The sequence below is a fragment of the Aethalodelphis obliquidens genome, unplaced genomic scaffold, assembly GCF_003676395.1.
Source record: "Aethalodelphis obliquidens isolate GAN/ISIS:26980383/991018 unplaced genomic scaffold, ASM367639v1 scaffold4, whole genome shotgun sequence".
Classification (NCBI taxonomy): Eukaryota; Metazoa; Chordata; class Mammalia; order Artiodactyla; family Delphinidae; genus Aethalodelphis; species Aethalodelphis obliquidens.
This window is the reverse complement of record NW_020837948.1, coordinates 6,216,564-6,242,422: the sequence shown is the minus strand read 5'-3', so window position 1 is coordinate 6,242,422 and position 25,859 is coordinate 6,216,564. Positions and strand designations below refer to the sequence as shown.

General features: G+C 46.3%; 1 protein-coding gene across 3 annotated transcripts; it reads right to left on the bottom strand.

Annotated features, from left to right (window-relative positions):
• Positions 1–486: 486 nt before the first annotated feature.
• On the bottom strand, positions 487–25,432 carry VDAC1 (voltage dependent anion channel 1). Of its 3 annotated transcripts, none has more exons than XM_027097650.1 (9): positions 25,306–25,432; positions 15,191–15,263; positions 14,609–14,658; positions 13,780–13,932; positions 13,633–13,685; positions 8,131–8,358; positions 4,128–4,278; positions 2,387–2,444; positions 487–1,434 (listed from the first exon to the last, which is right to left on the bottom strand). In XM_027097650.1, exons 2-9 carry the CDS (start codon positions 15,255–15,257, stop codon positions 1,343–1,345), a joined length of 852 nt encoding a protein of 283 aa, XP_026953451.1. In that variant the 5' UTR covers positions 15,258–15,263; positions 25,306–25,432; the 3' UTR covers positions 487–1,342. The 3 variants fall into 3 exon arrangements, with proteins under 3 accessions (XP_026953451.1, XP_026953457.1, XP_026953466.1); XM_027097656.1 differs by having other exon boundaries at positions 15,191–15,260; positions 25,306–25,368; XM_027097665.1 differs by lacking the exon at positions 25,306–25,432 and adding an exon at positions 15,344–15,463.
• Between the last annotated feature and the right edge of the window lie 427 nt (positions 25,433–25,859).

Sequence of the window (25,859 nt, the reverse complement as noted above, 5' to 3'; positions counted from 1 at the left end):
GGAGGATATTTGAAGTAGGGAAGGATTTGACAGTGAAATTTTTCTGTTCCAGCTCTGAAGATGGAGGACACCACATGGCAAGGAGTGCAGGTGGCCTCTATTTGCTGAAAGTGGCCCCTAGCTGATGGCCAGCAAGGAAATAGAAACCACTATCTTACAACTAAAGGTAACTGAATTCTGCCACAACCATATGAGCCTGGAAGAGGACCCCAAACTTCAGATGAGAACACAGTCCGGTTGACATCCTAATTTCAGCATTGTGAGAAACTTAAGAGAGCCCAGGCACCCGGTGCTTGGACTTCAGACAGACAGACCTGTGAAATAATTAAGTGTTGTTTTAAGCCACTAAATTTGTGGTAATTGTTATGCAGCAATAGAAAACTAAAAATATCACACACACACAGCCACACCAAGGGGCCAAAGAACAAGACCAAACATATGTCCTGTTTATTCACACTCCTGTTAATAAAGACAACAAAAGAAGGATAAGGTTTCAATATTTTATTCAAGTTTTAAGTGATGTTAATTACAGCATTTGAAGGGGAGGAACTAATTCCACACAAAATGGAAGACCCTAAAATGTACCCATTAAACTGCTAAAAAATAAACTGAGTGGCGAGAATATAACAGAAGTTCAATTTAGATTCTGAGTGTTGTCACCATGTGATTACAGTCACAGAGACTCTTCCCAGCTTGCAGCTGGAGCTCTTAGAAGCTATTTCATACTCTGGTGCAAGGGCAAAAAAACACAACATGAGAAAAAACACAGTTAAGTCCTGAATTATTGGCTTCATCACATCCACCTTCTCCACCCCAAAATGGCACAAAAGAAACAGCTACCACGCCCTGCAGACTACTTTTGGTGTAAAAGAGGTGATGGATTGGGGTGGAAAAAGTCCCTGCCTAAAAAAGTCCCTTTCAGATGAGTTTGTGTACACCATCAAACAGCTTCTCCTCAATCAGGGTAGGAAACCAAGGTTCAATTCTCAGGAAGTCACAATTTCATTCATTTACTCAATACGAATTTACAAATTACAAAGTGCCTGCAAATTATCAACTTCCACTTGCAGCCATTTCTAGGTAAAAAAGAAACCTGACATCTCTAGAGGGGCCAGCAAGCTCCCCCTCAAGTCTACAGCCGAAAGGAACTTTTTTGAAATTGGGTTTCTTCTGTACCTCTGAAAGGGTAACACTCTAAAGCTGAATCATCTTTAACCTGGAAGTCTAACATGATATTTAGCGATACTCGCATCCCAGACATACAACATTAAAAGGTACACTAAATTCTGAAGGTAGCTATGCTGCAAAATAGTTTAAAATTAAACGATTGTACAGTATTCATTTATGCTTGAAACTCCAGTCCTAGACCAAGCTTGTGGCCACCAGCGTTGACATTCTTGCCATCCAGCAGAGCTGACAGTGTCAGTTTGATACCTGCAGGGGGAGAAGTCAGGGAGAGGAAGGGAGGAGAGAGGGAGGAAAGAAAAGAGAAGAAAGGTTAGCAAATGGAGGATGGCTGAAGCACACTGGTGACACCACACCAGATTCAGAACCTGTTCCAGCTGAGTGTGATCAGCAGGGGCAAAACCACAGGCCCTTGAATCCCTGTTACTCAGCGCCATCCGACTAATGACTGGGTAGCTGAGGATGAGCTTGTGCAACAATAATGACGACTCCATAGCTCACCCAAATCCACTTTCCTTCATCCTCTCATCATCCCCGCTACAAAATCCATGCAGAAAACTTCCTTAGCAAAAGCCCCTTGAAATGAAACCCCAACCACAAATCAGACTCCACGGTCTTACACTCCCAATCACAGCATGCACACAAATGCAAACACAACACACACACACACACACACACACACACACACACACACGACTAAATGCTATTTTCTCTAGAACAGCTTGATTCTGCCATCATGTAACCTTAGATTTCCAGGGTTCAAAGCCCCAGTCTGACCAAACTAACCCCAAGGGGGTATTATTTCCTGTAGCTGTAACATACTATGGACTGGCCTAGCTAACTGTGCAGAGGAAACCTACAAACCAGTTTCACAATGGGGATGACTTATAGGCTGGTTTTAAGAACCTGCTGGAAATAAGTATCAAGCATTAGGCACACACTGGGAAAAAGAATGGAAGAAAATAACCAAAAATGTAATACATGTTAGCCTTGGCCTTTTTCCTCCTACTTACTACTTCTCCTATTCGCCAACCGTTTTATAATGACTCTGCACTCCTTTACAAACAGTCAACTATAAAACTTTATATACACTCATTTACAATGTACTACACAGTCATTTTACAAGCAATAACATAAAGCAGCAAACGAGCACCACATCTTTTTTAAGACAAAGAACTAATTTCACACAACCAACACATACCTGGCTTTAGGGTCTGAGTATATCCTAACCCTATCAGGCTGGAGTTGTTCACTTTAGCCTAGTCAAGGAAAAGATAAGAGAGTGAAAATGTTAAGTACTTCACATTTCTGTCTCCAAACTGAATAAGAGCTTTTTAATCAACCAACTCTGGACTTCAGTATCAAATTCTCTTTTTTCATGACCACTCTGTTTATAGGATTCATTAAATTCAATATGAAATATATCAAATTTAGGAACTAGGTCTCAGAAGGGTAACGCAAAGAAACAACACAATTTTCAAGTAAAAGAAAGTTATTATTTACATTTGATTCCTTACAGTATGTGTGCCCAATTCCATTTATACATAGTAGGTCTGTATTTTTAAGTTATAACAGGTGAGGACACCTTCATTTATGGCCAGAGACATAAAAGACTTTCTTGTATTTGTTGGGATAAAGAAAAACAGACCAAATGTCAGATGGGGTTTTAAAGCGTTTTTTTAAACAGCAGAACATTGTTCGAATTTTTTCTTCATGAAAAAGAGAAGCAAAAATCAAAAAAATTTGGCACTGACAAGCCTGAATTTTTGGAGCAAAACAATAACCTAGACAATCACTTAAATGTCAGCACTTACTGAATGCTGATTAATAAATTAATCAATAAAGCAGCTGAGTCGATAATAATTTCGCCCTTATTCTTCTGCCTGAGTTGTAGGAAAATCTGGGCCTCTCCCTGACCCCTTTCTGGGGAAGTAAGGAGAGGTCAGGAGCAGAGCAAGCTTACGCTGTGAGAACACCTGGCGAAAGCCAGAGCTACCAGGGTGTGTGTCTTCCTGCTCACATGCTGTTTTTAGACGCAGCATCTCCCACAGGAGAAAACAGGAAGGTAGGCCTCCAGGCAGTCAGTGCCCCATCTAGATGTTCCATTTTGCCCATGCCCTCCAAATAATAAGGCCCCTTTTCCTTTGTTTTAAAGTGCCTGACATTAAGGAAGCCAAATTCAGTTCCTATTTCAGGAGACTTAAAATAGGCTGTCTGTAAATTACACAAGTCAGCCCAGAAACCATCCTGCAACATGAGATTTCCTCATTCCACCCCAAAAAGGATACAGCCGGCAGTGCCCTGTGACAACAGAGATGAGCTCAACAAGATTTAACGCAAAAACTGTGCAGCAACGCAAGGGTCCATTAGCTATGCTACAGGGTCTGCAAGACAAGATGCCAACCACCCAATGCCAGGGCCTGATTTCTTAATATGCAGTACAGGAGCTGGGCAAGAGAATGAAAACTGAGGGGGAAAGGAACATTTAAAACCTTCAGGTTCAAAGTAACCCCCTTTACAGTCTGCAGCATGGACCAGGGACTGGTTAGAGAAGGAGGCTTCACAGCAAGGCAGTCTGGGTCAAACACAAACCCCAGCACTTACCACCTGCCTGCCCTTGGGCAAGTTACTCAACCACTCTAAGCTTTCAGTTCCTCATTTGTGAAAACATGGATGGGATAATTAAAAAAAAAAAAAAAAAAAAAAAGCACCTATCTCAAATGGGTTGTATAAGAATTAAATACAGTAAGCCACATATAATGGTCTCCATACAGTGCCTGGCAGCCATAGTAAATACCATTACTCTGATCGTTTTACTCATTGTGAACCCTCTCACAGTGAGAAAATCTCTAGCCAAAGCATGGAATTCCATCAGTCCAAAAGGATTCCAACCTAAGGGTCAGGGTAAGGTCTCAGAGATACATGATTCCACAGGTACCCACCGAGAAGCAGGCATCAGGGTCGATCTGGTACTTGGCTGCTATTCCGAAGCGAGTGTTACTGTTTCCTGCTGTCCAGGCCAGATTAACAGCAGTCTCCAACTTCTTATTCACCTTCTGATAAATGGAGCCACCAAACTCTGTCCCGTCATTTCTGCAAATAAGCACAGCACGGATGCCAAGCAGCCCAGGAAGGCAACCTGAGCTGGGCAGAGCTGACCAAGTCTAACAGAGGACAAGCATGTTGTAAATGGATTCAACTGATCACAAAACAGGCACCAAATTACGGCAAGCCTGATAGGAATGGCACAGACACCAGGGTCAGGAAGGTTCAGAGGAAGGGAAAGGCTATCTCAGCCATCACTGGGAACACCCAGAGGCAGCTCAGTCAACTACTCAGGCTGCATGGAACTTGAAGTTTGCTTCTACATTAATCTTTAAAATAAAAGCAGTAACTAGGGCACTGGGATTCTGGATTCTGAGTGATTTCTTTCTTCTGCTGCTAAGGTTATTACTTTTATAAATGCTCTATTATAAAAATGGAAAGAGAGAACAAAGCCAGAAATGGCAAGAAAGTCTGGGCCACTCATGTTCCTCAGAAGGCAGCTTATAACCCTTAGCACCAGCACCCTTAGCACCCTTAGCTGCATCCACTGCTGAGGGTGCACAGCCAGAACTGACCCAGGCCCTAGGAGGAACAGCAATTACAGGAGAGCTTAACCTATTATTCAGACTTGTTGGCCTATGCATACTATTGGCCCATGCTGCAACATCTATGGTCCTGGTGAGATCTGAAAAGGAGCAACTTGCTACATTACAAATGTTTCTGTCTTTCAAAAATGGAATGAAACCCAGCAAGCCAAACTCCTTCCTCTCTTCCAAACACACCGTACTGACCGCAGCCTCTGGGAATATCCCCTTCCCCACTCTAACATTTTTAACATAAAAATACAACGTCAGGGGACTTCCCTGGTGGCGCAGTGGTTAAGAATCCACTTGCCAATGCAGGGGACACGGGTTCGAGCCCTGGTCCAGGAAGATCCCACATGCCACAGAGCAACTAAGCCCATGCGCCACAACTACTGAGCCTGCACTCTAGAGCCCGCGAGCCACAACTACTGAGCCCGTGTGCCACAACTACTGAAGCCCACGCGCCTAGAGCCCGTGCTGCACAACAAGAGAAGCCACCGCAATGAGAAGCATGCACACCGCAACAAAGAGTGGCCCCCGCTCACCGCAACTAGAGAAAGGCAGTGTGCAGCAACGAAGATCCAACGCAGCCAAAAATAAACAAATAAAACAAAGAAATTTAAAAAAAAATACAATGTCAAAGTTCTGCCTCATCATTTTGGGTGTCTCCACTGGAAATAGCACTGGAAACTATTAAGGCAGGTCCCATACGCTTTGGAATCCAGCAAAGAGCTTAGAACTCACTAACCCATGAATAAATTGTTGCTGTTTCATTGCAAACTCTGCTCTTCACTAATATACTCTCCCTAGAGTAGATGCTCATTAAATACATTCTAAATTCTTAAGTTTTCCCTGAATTTCAGCCAGACAGACACTGTGCTTCCAGAAAGTACAGGAAGAGCATAGACACCACCTGATTCACAGAGAATCCTGACTTCTTCAGAAAGTCTTGAGCATGCTACAAAACAGCAGCTTGTCAAAAATAATAGATTTTAACTCAAACGGGGAAATTTCCTTGGGCTTAAATGTGTTTAAACATTAGATTTTTCAATACATTCTAAAACCAGCAACACTGCCTTCCTGTACTGAACTCTTAAAACCACAAAGGAACTCGTTGTAAAAAAAAATCATCTAGGGGGCTTCCCTGGTGGCGCAGTGGTTGAGAGTCCACCTGCCGTAGCAGGGGATACAGGTTTGTACCCCGGTCTGGGAAGATCTCACATGCCACGGAGCGGCTGGGCCCGTGAGCCATGGCCGCTGAGCCTGCGCGTCCGGAGTCTGTGCTCCGCAACGGGAGAGGCCACAACAGGGAGAGGCCCGCGTACCGCAAAAAAACAAAAACAAACGAACAAACAAACAAAAATCATCTAGGGCTTCCTGGTGGCGCAGTGGTTAAGAATCCACCTGCCGATGCAGGGGACACAGGTTTGAGTCCTGGTCCAGGAAGATCCCACATGCCGCGGAGCAACTAAGCCCATGCACCACAACTACTGAGCCTGTGCTCTAGAGCCCGTGAGCCACAACTACCGGAGCCCACGTGCCACAACTACTGAAGCCCACACGCCACAACTACTGAAGCCCATGCGCCTAGAGCCCGTGCTCTGCCACAAGAGAAGCCGCTGCAATGAGAAGCCCACGCACCGCAATGAAGAGTAGCCCTTCCTTGCCGCAACTAGAGAAAGCCTGCGCACAGCAACGAAGACCCAACTCAGCCAAAAATTAATTAATTAATTAATTTGTTTAAAAAAAGCCATCTAGGGCTTCCCTGGTGGCACAGTGGTTGAGAGTCCGCCTGCCAATGCAGGGAACACGGGTTCGTGCCCCGGTCCAGGAAGATCCCACATGCCGCGGAGTGGCTGGGCCCGTGACCCATGGCCGCTGAGCCTGCACGTCCAGAGCCTGTGCTCCGCAACGGGAGAGGCCACAACAGTGAGAGGCCCGCGTACCGCCAAAACAAAAACAAAAACCAAAACAAAAAAGCCATCTACATGAAGCACACAGAACACCTGTTACACACCTGGGCCTCTGCAAGACCAGGGCAACCCAGATTAGCTGTGTCAGCTGTTTCCATGCCAGTTCCAAAAATAAACCAGGTCCACTTATTAAAAATCTTGAAACTCAGGTTAGTAAAACCTAAAAGTCATTGCTCTTCCTGGAACTGGTGCAAGTTCCCAATTCCAAACCAAGGAAGCACTTTCCATGTCAGCCAAAATTTTCGATTAAAAAACACTTCTATGCATGTGATATTTTTCCTATGGCTTTTTTGCATGTTACTTTTTTTAAATTTACGTATCTTTTTTGACCTTTTTCAGTAAACATTTCTATGAATTTTAATACAAAGACTCCTGTAGCCAGGATACAGAACAGTCCCACTACCAAACTCCCCTGTGCCACCCCTTCAAAGTGACACCCTTCCTGTTCCCCTCCCCCAACCACTGGGCTGTCCATCTCCATAGTTTTCTTGTGATTTTTTTTAGTTTTAAAAGACTCAAATTTTATTAATTTATTATATTAATGTATTATATTATTAATTATAAAAATTCCTCAAAAATTTTTATTACAGAAATGTTACTAGACCCAATGTTATTAGACCCAAATACCATTTACTTGTCTCTAAATTTTAAAAGTCACTTTAGTGACCTCTAGTGGAAAGAGAGAAATTTGGTAAATTTGTACCCAACTTGCACCATGCATTAGTTCTTCATGTCTACAGAGATTTCATGGATGAAATCTGTTTCCCTTAAATCTAAATCAGCACTCTGCTTCAACCCTCAAGTTTGATTACAAAGGGCTCTCTCTAACCTACCCTGTAATTTCCTCTTCCCTTCATGATACTGTCCAGTTAATAAACTTTTAAATGTTCTGCCATGCAGAGAAGACACTCAGTATTTAACTGAGATAATCAACTCCTAATTTGGCTCCCATGCCTACATTTCATTAAAGCACAGCAAGCTGGTCCTCACGCAGTATACAGAGAAAGAGAGCTACACCTCCCCACCCCCATTTTGTTAACTAAAATGAAAGGCCCTCCAACGTCCATAAAGCTGCAGGGAAGGAACACGCCTGTGGACTGACATCATGCCCTTGCCGTAAGTGATCAGCCATTCTGTGTGTACCAGGGACAACATTTACTGTTCACAGAATAGTAAGAAACTACATCACTTCAGGAAACGGGTAGGTGGGAAACAAGAACAATACTAGCAGGCCATTTGGCTCATCTGATTCCAACAAACTCACTTCCCAGTGATTAAAAATTAAGCTTAGAAAAAAATCATGGTAAACAATCCCCCAACTGCACACACTCACATACACTTACACATTGGTGTGAAGCTGGAATTCATCAGTCTTGTAGCCAACTGCAAAGTTGCTCTGGGTCACTCGAGACTTTGCGGTCTCAAAATTCATCTGGTAGCCAGCCAGCCAGCCCTCGTAACCCAGCACCAGAGCACCCCGGATGGAAGGCCCGGCAATGTCGAAATCCACGTCACAGCCCAGGTTGATATGTTCCCGCTTGTACCCTGTCTTGATTTTAGCATTTTTTTTCCTGGAGGAAAAGAAATTGTATTAAAATCAGAAGCTAACTCATCTTGCAACAAGCATGCCAAGAGACACAAATTTATAAAAATAATAATCCCCGTTTGAATAGGAGGGTAGGAAGGCAAAGCCAGGGCCCCAGATCTCCCTTAAGCAACTTCTGTGCCACAATGGGCAGAACACAACCTCTCTTCAACTGGAATCCAGAATAATGAAGAAACACCACCATAATGAAGCGAGAACACAGGCAAGAAAAGCTGGAAAAAGAAGCGCTAAGTAATTTTTACTATCCTCTCCCTGTGCTCAATACAGTGGCCTACACAGGCATTCATTATGCAGAGCACCACCATGTAATTATGAAACAGATGCATCTTTGCTATTTTCCAAGTCTGTGGAAAAGATACATCTGTCATGAAGGCAGCTATCTAAACAGCAGCTTTTAATGAGATGGTCATCTTCTTACTTTGTGGCTCACTTAGTAAAGAAATATATACTAATTCCCTTCTAAGTAAATACAACAGTTAGATAGTTTTTAATTCAGTATCTATGAGATCCCAATGAATATATATTTCAGAGAACTGGATAGTGAGGTAGAACCTGGGGCCCTGCAGTCATAGGGGGCCAGGAAGCCCTGGTGGACTGGACAAGATCCCAGGTCTAGTTTGCTGATCCCAGATTTGCGTATACGGCCAGATAGTGCCTCCCTTGACTATTACTCAAGACCCAGCATTTCTTAGGAAAGGCAGGTGACTCATGTCACCTGCAAATATATTATCACAATGACTTTTACCAAAAGTCAGCATTAGAGACAAGATCACATCTATCAAATAAAATTTAGACTATTTTCACCTGATTGTTTCTGTCATTCAACTGCAAAATGGACATCTTCCACAGCGAGAAACATTCTCAGCAGACACCACAGGAGAAACCAGATATGCTTCAAGGTTCAAGGACCACACAGCCCTGTCCAGCCCAGCTTCATTCACACTGAGATTAAAGCTTCATCCCCAGCACCCAAACTGGGGGCTCTAAATACCATTCCCTCCTAAAAGGAACCAGCACTCCTCAGAAAATTGCAGATTACAGGTTGGGGCAGGAAACGTGCAAAATGAGCTTGAAGCATCTATCAAAGCTATCAAAGACTTTGAGGTTGGGGCAAAAGGACTGGAGAGCTAAGAAGAAGAGGCTCCCACAGGGACTTCCCTGGTGGCCCAGCGGTTAAGACTCCATGCTCCCAGTGCAGGGGGCCCAGGTTCGATCCCTGTTCAGGGAACTAGATCCCACATGCCACAACTAAGAGCCTGCATGCCGCAACTAAAAGATCCCACATGCCGCAACTAAAAGATCCCGCATGCTGCAACTAAGACCCAGTGCAGCCAAATAAGTAAATATGTAAATATATTAAAAAAAAAAAAAAAAACAGGCTCCCAAGGGCTTCAAATATGAGACAATATAAGCATCAAGAATAGTATCAGCAGCGACTGAAGCACATCAAATGTTTAAATCTATGAACTCATAATGACACTCAAGACACACACACATTGGTCATCTTTGGAGACTAGAGGATCAATCTGTTATTTTGAAAAGGGTAAATAAGAAAGGAATCAAACATGTATCCCACCTTTCCCATATCTCAAAATAACCAAAGATTTGATAAGTTTCTCTTTATAGAAATATTCCAGCTTAAAAATGAAGAAGGAAAGATAAAGGTGGAATTATCACCAATTCGTAACCCCTTATGAGTAGATCATGAATGGCACTAACATACAAAGAGAAAACCAGGCCTTCTGTGTGCCTCCCTATGGAAGCAGATTTCAGCACCCCCCAAAACGGAATCTAAATGTGATGAAGCCTCTAGACTTAGCAATTCACAGGAAATGTGGGGGACAGGGGAACAAGTTAAACAACACCACAGAACGCAAACAGCAAAATTTACTCTATATATAATTCTAGAAGACAAATGATCTAGTTTTAACAAATAAACTGCAAGGGGAAAAAAACCAGAAGAAGAACCTAAAAACTAAGATTTAGGAGCCATATGAAGCAATTTTTACAATTTTGCATGGACAATTTTTGATTCTCTAAAAAATTTTCATGAAATCATGTAAATGTGAAGAGACTAGGCTTGACAATATTAAGAAATTATGATTAATTTTCACAATGTAATGATACGGTGGCTATGCTTTTTTTAAAAGGAAACTTATTTAAAGATACATATGAAAATATGTACAGATGAAAGTATGTGATATCTGTTATTTACTTCAAAATAATCTGAGGGTGGGAGGGGTTGATTATGGATGTATAAATAAAACAGGATTGGCCATGGGTTGATAATTATTAAAGCTGAGTGATGAGAACATGATGAAGGTATAATATGCTTTTCCGTATTCGTTCGCATGTTTGAAATTTTCCATAATAAAAAATTTAAAGATTAAACACTCCAAGTTCCAATGAGTCAGAATTTCAGAGGTCATAGGTGAAAATAAAGTTAACACCCGTCCCTAGTGACAATGAAACTTACAACTTCTGTTCAAGTTGCTTCTGTGCATTTTTGCAAGCTTTGAAGGAAAGGAGTGACAATCAAACTAACTCTCAATAAGAAAAACTTAAAATAAACCTATTTTGGTCTGCCGGCTCCTTAGAGGAAGAGACCTGGGTTACGACCAAGTATCCAGTTGGCACCAAGCAGGGTAGGATGATTGATGAAAAAAACAGCTGCTCAGAGGCTGACATTTAGAAAGAAGGGGAAATCAAGACATGTAGAAATTCGGCATCTTTTAACCACTGGGTAAAATGCTGCTGCTGACACAAAATGTGACACCTGTACCAGGGCCTCTGACCAGTGGTGTGCACAAGCCACACTGGACAGTTACACAGTGCCTCCACATGCCACCCCACTGGATTCTGGCCAGAGGCACCAGGTCCCCAGGGAAAGGGCACTGGTGGGGCAGTGACTAGGTTTCTCTCCAGGCTTGGCTCTAAGGCAGCATTCTATGCCTTTGGAGCTTTTCCTCTTTCAAATATTATTGGGATTTTTTTAAAGCTATTTAAATAATGGTGCCAATTTGACAGCACCTGAGAGAGGTATACTCTTAATCTGTGGTTAACAAGCTGGCTTGATCTGTGGTAAGTACTCAGTGTGGGTGCCAGTCCCCTGATGAGGTCTGTCTGCAGCTTCATCCAAATGTGGTATATGCTTACCTCTTTAAAGGAAGCCAGGATACTTTCCCAGGCTGTACCCCTCAGACACTTTGGAAAGTCAGCTTTCATTTCCAATCTCCATCGAGTCATCAAAACTTTCCTCAAATACCCAGTAGCAATGAGTACATCTTGTACCCACAGTCTTAGTTTCTAAACACCATTCTTCAATAAAAGGAACAAAGGCTCCTCAGAGAAATAGCTGATAGCAGGACTAGGGAAGAACAAGTACACTTTCTGAAGAAGTGCTCCAAAAAAATGACAGGGGCTTGTCAAAAGCACACAGGATGTCAACTTGAAGGCTCCCAATGGCCATATCTGGGACAATATAAGTAACAAAATATAGTAATGGATTACAATCCATAGAATAAAATAAATGTCCAAGAATCCGTACTGATACAGATAACTGATCAAATAAATAAAAGGTGGAGAAGAAAGAGCTCTTCCTTTCAGTAAAATCCCAATTAATAAATGTAGAAGGAATGATGAGAATAGAAATTCACCATTTGGGGGACTTCCCTGGTGGCACAGAGGTTAACAATCTGCCTGCCAAGGCAGCGGACACAGGTTTGAGCCCTGGTCCAGGAAGATCCCACATGCCACAGAACAACTAAGCTTGTGCACCACAACTACTGAGCCTGCACTCTAGAGCCCGTGATCCACAACTACGGAGCCCGCATGCCACAACTACTGAAGGCCACGTGCTGCAACTACTGAAGCCCACGCACCTAGAGCCCACGCTCTGCAACAAAAGAAGCCACCTCAATAAGCCCCCTGACTCGTTGCAACTAGAGAAAGCCTGAGTGCAGCAACAAAGACCCAACACGGCCAAAAATAAATAAATAACATATAAAAAAATAAATTGAAAAGAAAAAAAGAAAGAAATTCACCATTTGCCAAACACAGTTGTTGTAGGCAAGAATCACCAATGGATGCTAATATTTGTGAGTCAAAGTATAAAAATTAGAATATTTGCATGGTCTCAAAGCATCTCCCCACAAGATACTTGTTAATTATAAAGAGAAAAAAAGTAACTTTACAGAGAAATCTGGCAAACGCCACTTTAATCAAGTGACCAAAGTAACGTCACCAGTAATGAGGCGCATTGATATATACCCCCTGATGTCATGCACCAAGATGGACAGAACACAACATCCTATCTACAGCTATCAAAAATAAATAACCTGAAAAGTAAATAAATAAATAAATAGCCTGAGTTTAACCATGAGAAAACATCAGACAAATCCAAATCAAGGATTCTACAAAATAATCGGTCAATCATCTTTGAAAGTGTCAGAGTCATGAAAAATAAAGACTTAAAGGTGGTTGAGATGGTAAATTTTATGTGTATTTTACCACAAATTTTATTTTTGGCCACACAACACAGCATGCAGGATCTTCCCCGACCAGGGATTGAACCTGTGCCCCCTGCACTGGGAGCGTGCAGTTTTAACCACTGGACTGACTGCCAGGGAAGTCCCCACAATTTTTAAAAACTAAAAAAACTATGAAATGAAATTCAATACATGCCCTTGGCCTTGTCATCAGTGTGCAAAACAACCTTCCCAGGCCTAGGAGACCCACTGCTCTGAATGGAAAAAAACAAGAGAGTGTTCTAGAAGAGACTGATTCCCTCTAGCCACTTTGAAAAGCACCAGGAGCTGAGGCAAATCAACATGCCCTCTTGCCTCCTGATGTGCCCAATAACCAGCAAGCCTAATCTATCTGTGACTGGAGGGCCTAAAGCAGGAAAGTGCAGTCTCAGGAGCCACCTTGCAATTAAGCCCACATACTCTCAGTGTCCCTAAGTAGGAAGCTAGGGAAGAGGCCCTCCAGCATGAAAAATGGGGCTGGCAACAGTGACCAACAGCCCTTGCTTCCAAACACTGCCTGCTGCCCTAGAGCCTTGGCCACTTACACTGTGAGCCGCCTCACCCATGTGGAATGGAGCATTACTGGACCAGAAATCCTGCAGCCTCCACAGCTGAGGCCAGGAGAACAGTAACAAACAGCACAGAATGAATCTTAAATCTTACTATGAAACACCACTAAAGGTCCTTATGGAGAAAACGGATGATATTCTTACCCAGTGTTTGGTGAGAAGGATGAATCGAAGGTCAGCTTCAGGCCATGTGCAAGCTGAACAGAAAAGAAATTCACCAACAGGTTTAGTCACAAGACAGGCAGTCGATGTCACTTAATAAAACTGTGTCTTTTCACAAGTGACCATTACCTGATCTTCCACGGTAATCTCCGTGCCTAGTGTGTTGTCAGTGTTCCATTTCTCCGTAAACGTCAGACCATATTCGGTCCATCTGTACTTGGTTTCCAGACTACCCGTCACTTTGGTGGTCTCGGTGTTGGCTGAACCTGAGCTTGTAAATTCCTTTAAAGAAGAGAGTCACAGCCTGCATGCCAGCACTTCATTCTGCACTGCTCCACCCCTAAATGCACTGTACTCTCCTTTATGCAAGAGGTGAGACCCTGAATGTGTGGGTGCAAAGCTCATTCTATAATTCAGTTAGACATTTGAAGTACAGATGGAGGCTGCTAATTAAAGGAATCTTTCAGGGAATTCTTTATCAGGAGAAAGATTCCTTCCTCCCCTGTAACTCTTTAGTCTGGACAGGAAGGCAATTCTCCTTCTGTCCTACCTCCAGGCTCGTACAGAGAAAAAGCTTTGAGCTAAAGCTGACATTGCAGTAATTCTACCCAAAACTTCCTCCTTCCAACAATTCACAATCTAAAAGGGATTACTAAGACTTGGGGGTTTTTTCCAATAATTATGTGGTATGGAACACAGGTCAATTTTGAAATAAGAAACATGAGGAAAAATAAAATTGAGGCCTGCCCCATATTCCTATGAGTATTAACAGCTGCTGAACTGGGGACCTAGTCACATGGTTCCCCTGGACCACCCATGCCACAGAGGATGCAATGAATGTGACAACCACAAGCTGCCACAATCAGAAAAGTCCCTTTGTTTGCCACCCAGACGGAAGTTATTGATTATTTATTGATCTACAATAAATATCCATGCTCCATAGAGGCAGACAACTTACCAGTCCATTCTCAGATTTTGTTTTCAAATCAAGTTTTATTAAGCCAAACCCTAAAGAAAGAACATGGTAACTGTTAATAGGTTAAATAACTAACTCAAGAGCAGCATCTCTGCCTCCCTTAGGTTGTTTAAAAATGAGATGAGTGCAGAGGGCACCGGTCTCCACTGCTGCCTGCCTCTCTGTGTGTGGAGCCCAGCTGCCATGGAACAGTGGCAGGCAGAACAGACACAGGCCCCACCTGCACTCCCAGTGGAGTCTGAGAAAAGGGTGCATGACAGCGTGAGCACATGCCTAAGACGAGCTCCAAATTTAGAAGCCGCGCTCCACTGCAGCAGCATCCACAGACCTGCTCCCGCCTAGGAGAAGAAACAAGAATGTCCACTTGTCTGCAGCAATTCACAAGCCTACCCGTACTGGGTGCACAACCAAAACTGCTTCACTAGCCATAGAAGGCTTATCTTTTTTCCCTGACATGAAGTTTCTGAGAGCTGACTGACCCAAGTCTCTCAAACTGTAATGGGTAAAATACCAAACATGCCAACCCAGTTTCTGAGCTGAAAGGCCACTCCATGCAACACTCACCATAGCCCTTGGTAAAGACATCCCTGGCAGATTTGCCAAGATCAGCATACGTGGGAGGCACAGCCATCTTCTGCTATAATAAAAGAACCACCAGAATAAACACATTGGTAAGTTTTCCACCAATAAAAATCATCAGCACTGAGTTCCACATACCTTATTCCCCCAGGTGTGGACAAAGAAGACTGTGCTATCTCCTGCTTCTTTCTGTGGCCAGAGCTTGAAACACCCAGTAAGTTTTTATTGACAGCAGACCAGCCTGACTTTGGACCTCTTCTCCTAGGCATCCCCAGGACTGAGCACAGGCCCAGAATATGGTAGGAGTCAGTCAATATTTTCTAAATGAATTCATTGGCAAAGACACAGTCCCATAAGCCAGCTACTTTACTGAACTGCAGGACTCTTGCCAATAAAACATATCTTCTTACAAAATATCAACTGCTAGGACATTAAATACATGGCAATGTATTTTCTATACAGTTCTGATATCATTCATTCAACAAATATTTATGGAGTACCTACTATGTGTCAGAATGGACCCAACTTTTCACAAAACCTTTGCTACGGGAACCCACTTTTAGAGTATCATATTCCTCATAGAGAAAACAGTAAAACCTACCTACCTAACTAGGCAATTCTTCACATGGAAGGAAATGCAACCACATCCCCCCCAAATTTAATTCAAATAAACATCTATTGAGCTTCAATGTGACTTGACTTTTAAAACCAACTATCAAAGTACTACTTGGGATTGATGCACATCACTAAGTCAGTCAACAAGCATTTATTAAACACCTCGCTGTTCAAGGAAGGCAAGAACTTCAAATAGTCCTTGCCCTAAGGACCACACTGCGCTGCTGGGAGGCTCTGCACTGATACATTATGTACACAGAATTAAAACCCTAATCCAGATGGCACACACTCTGTGCTCCACCCAGAAGGAGAAGGGGATGCGAGAAAGCACCATCTCCTGCATCTTCTCCATCTCCAAAATTGTTAGCCTCAGCCAGAAATTCAATTAACCCAAGGATGGTTCCATCCATTTTAAATACAGCATACCTAAATTACCAAACTGCATACACCTCACCTAAAGTCACATATAAATGTATTCACACAAATTAACACCCACATGGCATATTCCTGGTTAAATGGGAACCCAATGAAAAGTGGTGCAAGTGATCTCAGGGGAACAATATCACAACTGGAAGTTGCATCCTGACCAAAGCCTCAACTTCAAAGACATTGCAGGGAGCCCAAAAAACCAATGAGTATAATGTTAAAAAACTATAAACTTGCACAATTTTAAATTATAAAACTGTGGTCCTGGTCCTATTTTACTTTTTTCAGAGGTTTTGCTAATTCTGTCCCAGCTCCCGTCTGTGTCAGAGCAGAGAGGAGCAGCCCAGTAAGCTGTTTACGCGCTCCTATTTTTGTTGCTGTTGTTATTGTATTTCTCACACATGATCGGGCCAGAACCATGGGCAACTCAGTCTCCATTAGGATCAGGGCATAAAGAACACGGTGGAAGACCCATTTCAGGCTGTTCCCACTGGCTCTTTCAAGGCTCTCTCCCCTCTCCCCTTCCACCCCAAATGAACCCCATAGGCACACCCACCCCAGGGACAAACCAGGAAACCATCCACCAGGTCCTCCAGAAACACTCTCTGCCTTAGGCACACGCCCCAGCCCCAGATGGGCCTGGGGCCCTCCCAGGAGAAGCAATGAAACAACCCTGGACTGAAGGCTAGGTAACAGAGCCCCAAGGAAACGTGCAAAACATCTCAGCAAAGGGCCCAGAACATTCTCCACACACACACCGATTGCTAACAGTTATCAGTGGACAGAACACCCCTCTTCAGTGCTGTCCCCTTCCCAGCTGGGCTACAAACTCAGCCCCAGCCGGGTGACAGGGAGAGCAGTCCAGTGGCAATATCTCCGGGTCAGCTAAGACCTCCTGTACCTCAGAGGTCAGGGCCTTCCCGAGTACCCTCCCCTGGCTCCAGGACCCGCCTCACCACACGTGGCACACGTGGCTTTCACGTCTGGACTGGTCCATCCCTCAGGAAAAAGTCAGAACACTCATCATTTAATGCTCCCCAAATGCCCCTGCTTATCCCTAATCCCCAAAACTGAAAAGCAAAGCCAACTGTCAAAACACACTCCACCCACAGCAAAAATCACCCTAAAGCGGCCACTGAGGAGATTACCATGCAAGGACAGGAGAGGTGGGATGGCAGAGGGAACTCACATAAGGCCAGGCTCTCCTTGCATCCTCAGCGCAGCAGCGGGCAGGGAAGAGGCACAGGAGCCACGAGCTGAGTGGAGCCAAACCCACTCCTGGCCCTGAGGTAACACCCACCAAGGGGGGCAAGACGCTGACTCCCCTGCACCAAAGGCTGTGTGGCTGTAGCTTCCCCTTTTGCTTCTCATGGAGTCTTTCTCTTTCCCCACCTCTCGCCTCCTGCTGCACTTATCTGACAGGACTGAAGCAGCTCTGCCTCTCTGAGAAGCCCAGCTTTCCTACAGCTGCAAACAGCAGCCAGCACAGTTCTCAGCACCTGCTTCAAAAACAATTTTAATGTAAAAACAATGACTGCCATCCACACTTTCTCAGGCCAGGACTAGATGGGGAGAGAATTCAGCATTCTGCTTTCTCACTTAACACCCTGCCTGCACTGACCTGCAGACTGAACCCTGGTCCTGGCCCCTCCCGCCACCTCAATCAGCTCCAAATCACTCCCCATCTGTCTCTGCAGCATCCACCCCACGTGTCTTCAGAAAAGGGAACCCTCATACGCTGTTGGTGAGAATATAAACTGGTATAGCCACTACGGAAAACAGCATGGAGATTCCTCAAAAAATTAAGACTAGAACTATCATATGAGCCAGCAGTTGCGCTTCTGGGTATTTATCTAAAGAATATGAAAACACGAATTCGCAAAGACATGTGAACTCCTATGCTCGTCACAGCATTATTTACAATAGCCAAAAAATGGAAAAAACCTAAGAGACCACCAACAAATGAATGGATAATGAATGGATAATGGATAATACTGGATACTCCGCACGCGCGCGCACACGCACGCGCACACACACACACACACACTGGAACACTACTCAGCCACTAAAAAAAAAAGATGAAATCTGACCATTTGTGACAACACGGATGGACCTTGAGGGTATTATGCTAAATGAAATAAATCAGATGGAGAAGACAAATTCCCTGTGATTTCACTCAAATATGGAATATAAATAAACAAAAAACAAAATAAATGAACAAACCAAAACAAACACATAGATACGGAGAACAGAATAGTGGTTACCAGAAAGGAAAAGGAGGGGAGAGGGTGGGAATGGGTAAAGGGATTGATATCGTGATGGATGGAAACTAAATTTTTGGTGGTGAGCACACTGTAGTGCACACAAAAGTAGAAATATAAGGTTGCATACATGAAACAATGTTATAAACCAATGTTACCTCAATAAAAAAGAGAAAAAAAAGAAGAAACTCAGCTTCTAGAGGCTGAGCATGAAGCAGGGTGTTCTGACAGCACTGTCTGTTTAATAAGTATACGCGCAGTAAGCATCAAAGTATTTTTACAGTAGAAAAAAAAAGGAAACAGTATCCGACAATAGGGACTAAGTAAATGACAATGTAACCAGTAGGCAGGAGCTCCCTCTACAGGGAAACTGCGGCATCACCAGGGATGGGGGGGAGACGCACAACTAGCATGCCCCACCGCCACAATGGCCTAAGGAGAGCTGAACTCAAGCTGAGACCAACCAAGCGCCTTCGGAAGAGAGTACTGCCACTTCTGACATCAGAACCAAGCAGACTTTATTAAAAGGGCCTCAGAGAGCCACATTAGAAAGTCTGACACATCTGTGTTTGGGCAGCTCACTCAACCAATGGATTCTCAAAAATGTAAATGACAATATCTACTGTTGCATTGGAAAATGATCACTCCCATTCTCCCCAAGTAGGAATACTACGTACAGTACAGCCCCTGAGGAGCCCATTGGTGGGCAGTGCCTAAGTGAACACGCAGTAACTCTAGCGGCAATTCTACTGCTAGGAACACACTCACAGTGGCACCCAAGGCACCCAAAGATGTATACAGGAGGATGCTGACTGAAGGGTTATTTTTAACACAAAACCCAGAAGCAACCTAAATGTCCACCAATAAGGAAACAAATGAATAAAAATTAAGGTGCTTGCAAACTAAGGAATACCATGTGGTAATCAAAAAGAATGAGGTGGATTTCTACGTGGTGGCATAGAAAGCTACCTATGATAATAGTTCAATGAAAAGAGCAAGCCACAGAAAATGTATAATTCCATGTGATTGGAGGAAAACCATTTTACATATGCATCTTTATATGTTCCACATTTGTGAATGGATGGAAAAGCATGTGAAAGGGAAGGACATGAGCTAACCTGTAAACTGTGGCTGCCTTGGAGCTGCTTCTAGAAAGGAAAGGGGGTTTAGGAAAGGAGTGAAGTTAAAATAGGATTTTCATTTTTGATTCTACTTAATCACTTAAGTTGTTTGTGTACTTGATACTTTTTTTTTAAACTAAGGACAGAAAATTTAAAAACCTAACGAATGTGTTCAAAATTAAGCCACGCTGCATTCATGATGCCACAAGTCCCATTCCAAAAGGCTACTGCAGCAGAGGTGCCAGAAGGGAAAACCATCAAAGTGTCTATACTGGTTCCAAGAACAGATTCAAATCACACCGAGGTGGCAGGGTTAACAGGTAAGGCCTGTGGGGGGCACATTCTACCCTCAGGTGACCACTGACGGCTTTGGCCACCCTGCCCAGAAGGTAGGAGTAGGGCAGAGCTCCCTAACTTCAGTGTGCATGAGAGTCACCTGAGGCACGTTTTGAAAAGCCTCCTTCCTCCCTCTCAGTCTTTCATTGCCTATTGCACAGGCAGGGCAGCCCTCAGATGCCACTGAGAAGAGTGGGCTGGCTCCCCGCACCAAGCACCCCCCAGAACCCCCACTTTGAAGCATGTTCTTTTCTCTGCAGAAGCTCCCTCAGAAGGATCCAGGCAGGGGAGCCTTGGTGCTCTCAGAAAGCCAGCAACCATTGCAATGGCTGATACAGAGAGCAGGGCGGCCATGGGTCCAAACGGCTGAGTCAGGAACAGTGGAGAGGAAAAGTTTTCTGAACACAGGCAACACCCAGTGGGTCAACAGACAACATTTTTAATGGCAAGGGTATAACTGGGCTAGGACCTAAACACCAAGAGCCACCCTGCCATGGCATTTCTGCACCCATCCGAGTACCCAGGTGGCAGGGCACAGTGACGAATGGAAGGGGCTATGAGCCTGGCAGACGTTCTAGCTGTGTGACTTTGGACAAGCCACTTATACTCCTAGGGTCTCATTTTACTCATCTATAAAATGGGGCTAACAATAGTGCCTTGCTACCACTGTTGCTGCAAGGATTAAGTACGGAAAATAGAGCATGCAGAAATGTCTGACACACAGTGAGTACTCAATAAATGGTAGTGTAACCACAATCCATTAATCTGGAGATTTTCTGTTTGCCCCTCCAGACCCACCTTCCTCCTCCGTCCTGCTCTGTGCCCCAAGAGCTGATCATTATGGACTGTTTTCAGTGAGCTATGGGTTGGGCTCAGCAAATAGGGGGCACCAGCAGAAGATAGGAGAGTGCAATTGGGGTATTCATCCCCCAGGCTGCCTCCCTGTTGGTCCTCAGGTGGGCAGTGACTTTCCTCTACCCAACGCCACAGCTCCTGCCAAAGGACCCCCTCCTGTTCTAAAGGACCAAGGGGCCCACACCCCTTGTCAGGTCCCCCACACTCTGCCCATACCTTTGCAGATGATCCTTTCATCACGCTTTCTTTAATTAACCCATGGGAGTGTACATCTGACTCCTGCAAGGACTCCAACCAACACAGCAATCATCGCCTTCACCATCACCATCCCGGGTTCCCCTTAGGAAGGGAGAACTGTAGGAAAGCCTTTGGCTCTGCTATTTCTAACACCATTCTAGGTAGTCTGTCAGGGCAGAACTGGGCCAGCCTATAAGAGGGGCATCAGACCAGCCAGGGATTAGAGCAAAAGCAACTACTCCTAACTCTGGGGACCAGGAAAAGCAACTTCGCCCGCAGGAGGCCAGAGCTGCTCTGAAAGCCAGTATGTGAGGTCAACGCCATCAGGAGCCTCCCTACACCCCTACCCCACACTTTCTCACCAGAAATGGCAGCCCAGGAGAAGGGCCCTGGTTGAATCTCCAGGATGCTGGCAAAGCCAATGCCCGGGCTCAATAAGTGGCAGTGGAACCACAATCCATTATTCTGGACATTCTTTGTTTGCCCCTCCAGATCCACTCCAGACTCTGGTAGGTCGGTCCTCTCAGTGCATCTGTCCTCCCACCCCCCTCCATGAATGTCTCACACAGGGCAGCTGAGCTTTCCAGGTATTGCTTCTATTTTAAAACACCCTGGGAGGTGGGCCACCACCGGCACAGCCTTCCACAAGCCTCAAGAGAATGCAGCTGACTTGGGGACACCCTGCCTGCCCACCCACCCACCCATCAAGAGGAGAAGACCGGGGCTGGCAGGCAGCATGCCAAGGTCTGGATCCCAGGTGCACCTAGGGCTCCTGCTCGCTGCCTGGCTTGACCCAGTGGAGATAAAATACACGGTGCTTGGGCAGGTAGACTCGAGCAGACCTGAGTTCCAATCCTGCTCCACCACTCTCTTGTTACGAGATCTTGGGCAAGTCACAACCTATCTGCCCCTCATTTTTCTTCAGTTCCAGTACAGGAAAAGAGTCCCTGACTCAGCATCATTCTGAGGACTGAATGAGATTGCTAGTACAAAGCACTTAGTACAGTGGCTGGTACCCAGTAAACATGTAACACACACAGCGAGAACTTACTACAGATTTTCATTTTATATATTTCTTATCATAATTATAGCTGCCGTGCAGGTTGCCGAAAGGTCACCCTGAACCACAGGGTCCAGAGTTCTCCCCAACCATAATGAGGTATTGTTTGGCTGAATATTGTCCAGCCAGGTACTGGAAGAATGCCTCCTACCTCATCCCACGGAAAACTGACCCTTCTCCTGATAAACACCCTGTGCCACTGTCCTCGCAACAAACAGGGTAACTCCATTGACTGCTGTCCACTGACAGCTAGACTATACCCAGCCATGCACATGCTCTCTCTGATCAGTGTAAAAGGGTAACAGTGCCGCTCTGAATAGCAAGTTCTACCTTTCAAAAGGCACTCAAATCTATTAGCTCCTCACAGTGGCCCCTTGGAGTGGCAACTGCAGTGTGAAAGCATCGGCACTGGAGCTAGCCAGTCCAGGCCCTGAATCCCAACCCCGTTCCTGCTGAGCTGTGTGACCTTGGGATGGTTACCTCACCACTCTGTGCTCAAGTCTCCTGACCCGTGAAATGGAAACGACAGTACCTCTCTCCCAGAGCTTGGAGGACAGTGGATTCAACGTCATAATACATACGTCAACCAGCCAGGAGAGTGCTGGGCAGGCCCTCAATAAAGAATGACTGTAATGATGACGATCACAGTTAGAGTGGAGAAACTGAGGAACAAGAAAGTAACTTGGCCTGTAACTAGACCCTATGGCTCATGTCAGAGCTGTGTTATATGAGCTCAATCTGCTCTCCTGGACTCTTTCCAGCAGAGTTCTGGGTAAAGGGCTAAGATTCTCACTTACCCTCACCCCTCTGAGAGCAGGCAGTGAAATGGAGGATTGTGCCCAGGCCCAGCTGATCACCTGATCACCTTTCCTCAGTGGCAACCAGAGGGGAGCCCCTGAGCACCCTGGGGGGCTGCCTGCAGGCTTGGGCTGGCTCTCAGCCATACATGCCTCTCTCTTACCAAAGATGTCACACTTTGAGAAATCCCATCAAGGGCAAAATGGATTTTGGGAGCACCTTACCGGTAAAGGTGGCGGTGAATGTTCCCCATGACCACCATCTTGGAGGTGGTTGTCGACGTGTGCCTACTGTCCAGTGGGGCCAGGGGCCCAAAGGCAAATCCTCACTATATGGTCCCCCTGAGCCCCTCTGTTTGTCTACAAACAGCCCCTGCCTATAGAATAGCAGAAATAAACTAATTGACTGAGAGCAGCCCCCCATACCCAGGCTCAAGCACTTTATTCAGGACAACTCCAGTAGAAGCCATTGACCCCTTCACCATCTGAGAGGAAGAGGCACCAGGCCCAAGGGCTTTAGGAGAATCCCCTTCACCAGTGTCACCCCCAGCCCTGCAAGCCCAGAAACACCAGTTCAACAAGTTTCCCAAAGGACTTGGAAAGTCACAGAATGAGGATAACATGTTCAAAGCAATTATTTCAAATTAGGCAACAGTTCTGCCTATCACTGTTCTAGGGCTGTACACACCCTTGTAGCCCTTTATTTATTTGTGACTCTCTGCTAGGCAAGGCTATTTTCTGAAAGTGAATGAGATGTGTGTCCCTCAAAAAGGATGTCCAAGATCAAGGGACTATGGTCTGGGCCTGCAGCCACTACATATACGCATTCAATAATCCCACAAATACTTAATGAGCACCTACTATAAGCCACATGCTGGAATGGTGAAAACTATCCTTCTGTCAGCAAGAGTACATTCACCCCCACAGACCCTTCTCAAGTACCTGGTATTGCCAGGTGGCACCACCCCACGCACTGAAAACCAAGTTGTATAAGGCTTAAGCCTGACCCTGTAGGAACTCAGTCCAGAGCTGGGGTGGAAAGAAGGCAGACCCTGGGCAGTCTGCCCTGCCCTTGCCTACAGCACATTAGGCAAAGGAGGTGTTCATTTCCCTATCTCCTCTGGAGAGGGGAGGCTGGTCCAGGGGCTGGGGGCCTCAGGTGGAACAGGCCTAGGCTTAGCCCAGGTCTGAACCCACATTCAACTTTCTGCTCCAGCCTGATCCTGTCTGTAAACTTAAAGGTTTTTTAAATTACCCTGAAAGTTACTCAATGCCTGGCACACAAATGCCTAATAATAATGTTTAAAATAACAGAGACCACCTTTATTGAACCCTTTCCAGAGCACCACGTGGAGCAAAATAGTCTGCAGGGGATGGGCTAGATCCTCCCCTAAAAGCCTCAAGGGTAAGTGTCAAGGTTTCTGCCCAGACCTTCTCCCTACCAGGCACTGTTCTGAATGTTTGAAGTTAATCAACTCATTTTATTCTTCCCAAAAACCCGATGAAGAAGAGGTATGATTGCTCCCGTTCTACAGATGAAAAAACAGAGGCTTAGTATCTTCCCGGCTGTGTGACCTTGGACAAATCACTAATGCTGCGTGCCTCAAATCCAAAGGGCTCGGAAGCAGTTTCGTGAAGGCACCGCTGCATTTGATGAATGAATGAGCAACCGAATCAGGCAGGAATCCCTCCTAAGGCCAAGAAGGCCACATCACTACCCGCGGGACCTCTTTTTCTAAGGCCTAACCTTCTGCCCAGCCCCCAGCTCCGGCCCTGGTCCCTGCGGCCTAAGTCGACTGTCAGCCTCCCATTCCGCCCGGAAGGTGCTGGCAGGCGCAGACAGTGCCGGGAGCCAGCTTCTCCGGGCGTGGACCCGACAGGGCGTGAAGGGCCGGGGGCGCGGGACCCCGGTCGTCACATGAGCTCATCCCCGAGGCGACAGCGTGGGCCGCACAGGTCCGTGAGCCCAGCCCGGCGAGCTTAGGTGGCGGGCGGGTCCCTGCCCGACCCGCGCTGGCGGGATCGAGGGCCAGAGGTCGCCTCCAAGGAAGGTCACCTAGACCTAAGGCGGGCCGGGCCTCCACGCGGCGGCCCGTGCCCTTCCGCCCAAAGGTCCCCGCGGGCTTTTGGTCCCCAGCCGCAGGCGCCTCCGGATGTCCGGCCACCCGCTCCCCCGCCCGGGCCTGCTCGCCGCCCGCCCGCCCCGCGCGGCCTGCTCTGCCAGCCGCTGACCCGCCAGGCCCTGGCGGGCCGCTCCCGTTCCCTGCCCCGGCCCGGCTCTGGGCCCCTCGCCCTCACCCGCTCCCCGTCCCATCTCCTCCCCCAACTCCCCACGGGCTGGCCCGCGACTCGGGGCGCAGTCAGAGGCCTGGCCCCTCTCCGCTGCGCCTACCTCAGAAGCGGTGGCAGTGGGCTCAGCGGCGGCTACGGCGGGGGCTGCAGCGTGAGGAACAGAGCCAGCGGCGGGGCCGAGGGCGGGGCGGCACAGACGGCGGCGGCGCAGACCCGCCCCGACCCAGCGAGGCCGGCCCCGCGAGCTCCGCCCCCTGGGCCCTCCCGGGACACCGCCCGGGCCCCGACCGGGTTCGCTTCCAGCGTCTGATCCGCGCGCGGACCTTTCGGGGCACTTCGGTACCCGCGGCGGACGCGTGTACCCACGGGCGAGTGCGGACACGCGTGATTGCCTGCGTGCGCCCGGGCACTGGGCGACGGGACAGCGTGGGGCTGACGTGTGCAGAGTTGTGTGCGTGCGCAGGGACAGGCGTGTCGCCGCCCGCGCGGGTCGACCTTGCTGGAGGTTCCTCCAGGTTGAAGCATTCGGGGAGGGAGGGGTCTTCCGGTTAGCTGAGCAGTGGCCGAGGTCCCCTGCGCTAACAGAAGACACGCGGGGACCTGGGCCTCCTGCTCGGCCTCGGAGCTGGGAGACAACTCCCCTCCCCCGGGAGT

Bases quoted from the DNA above. Each gene is read 5' to 3' on its own strand.
- VDAC1 (XM_027097650.1), bottom strand. From the start codon at position 15,257: ATGGCTGTGCCTCCCACGTATGCTGATCTTGGCAAATCTGCCAGGGAT. The intron at 8,359-13,632 runs GTAAGAATATCA...CTTTTCCTCCAG, and splicing joins TCCTTCTCACCAAACACTGG to GAAAAAAAATGCTAAAATCA. The intron at 4,279-8,130 runs GTAAGTGTATGT...GCTTATTTGCAG, and splicing joins TTCCAGCTTCACACCAATGT to AAATGACGGGACAGAGTTTG.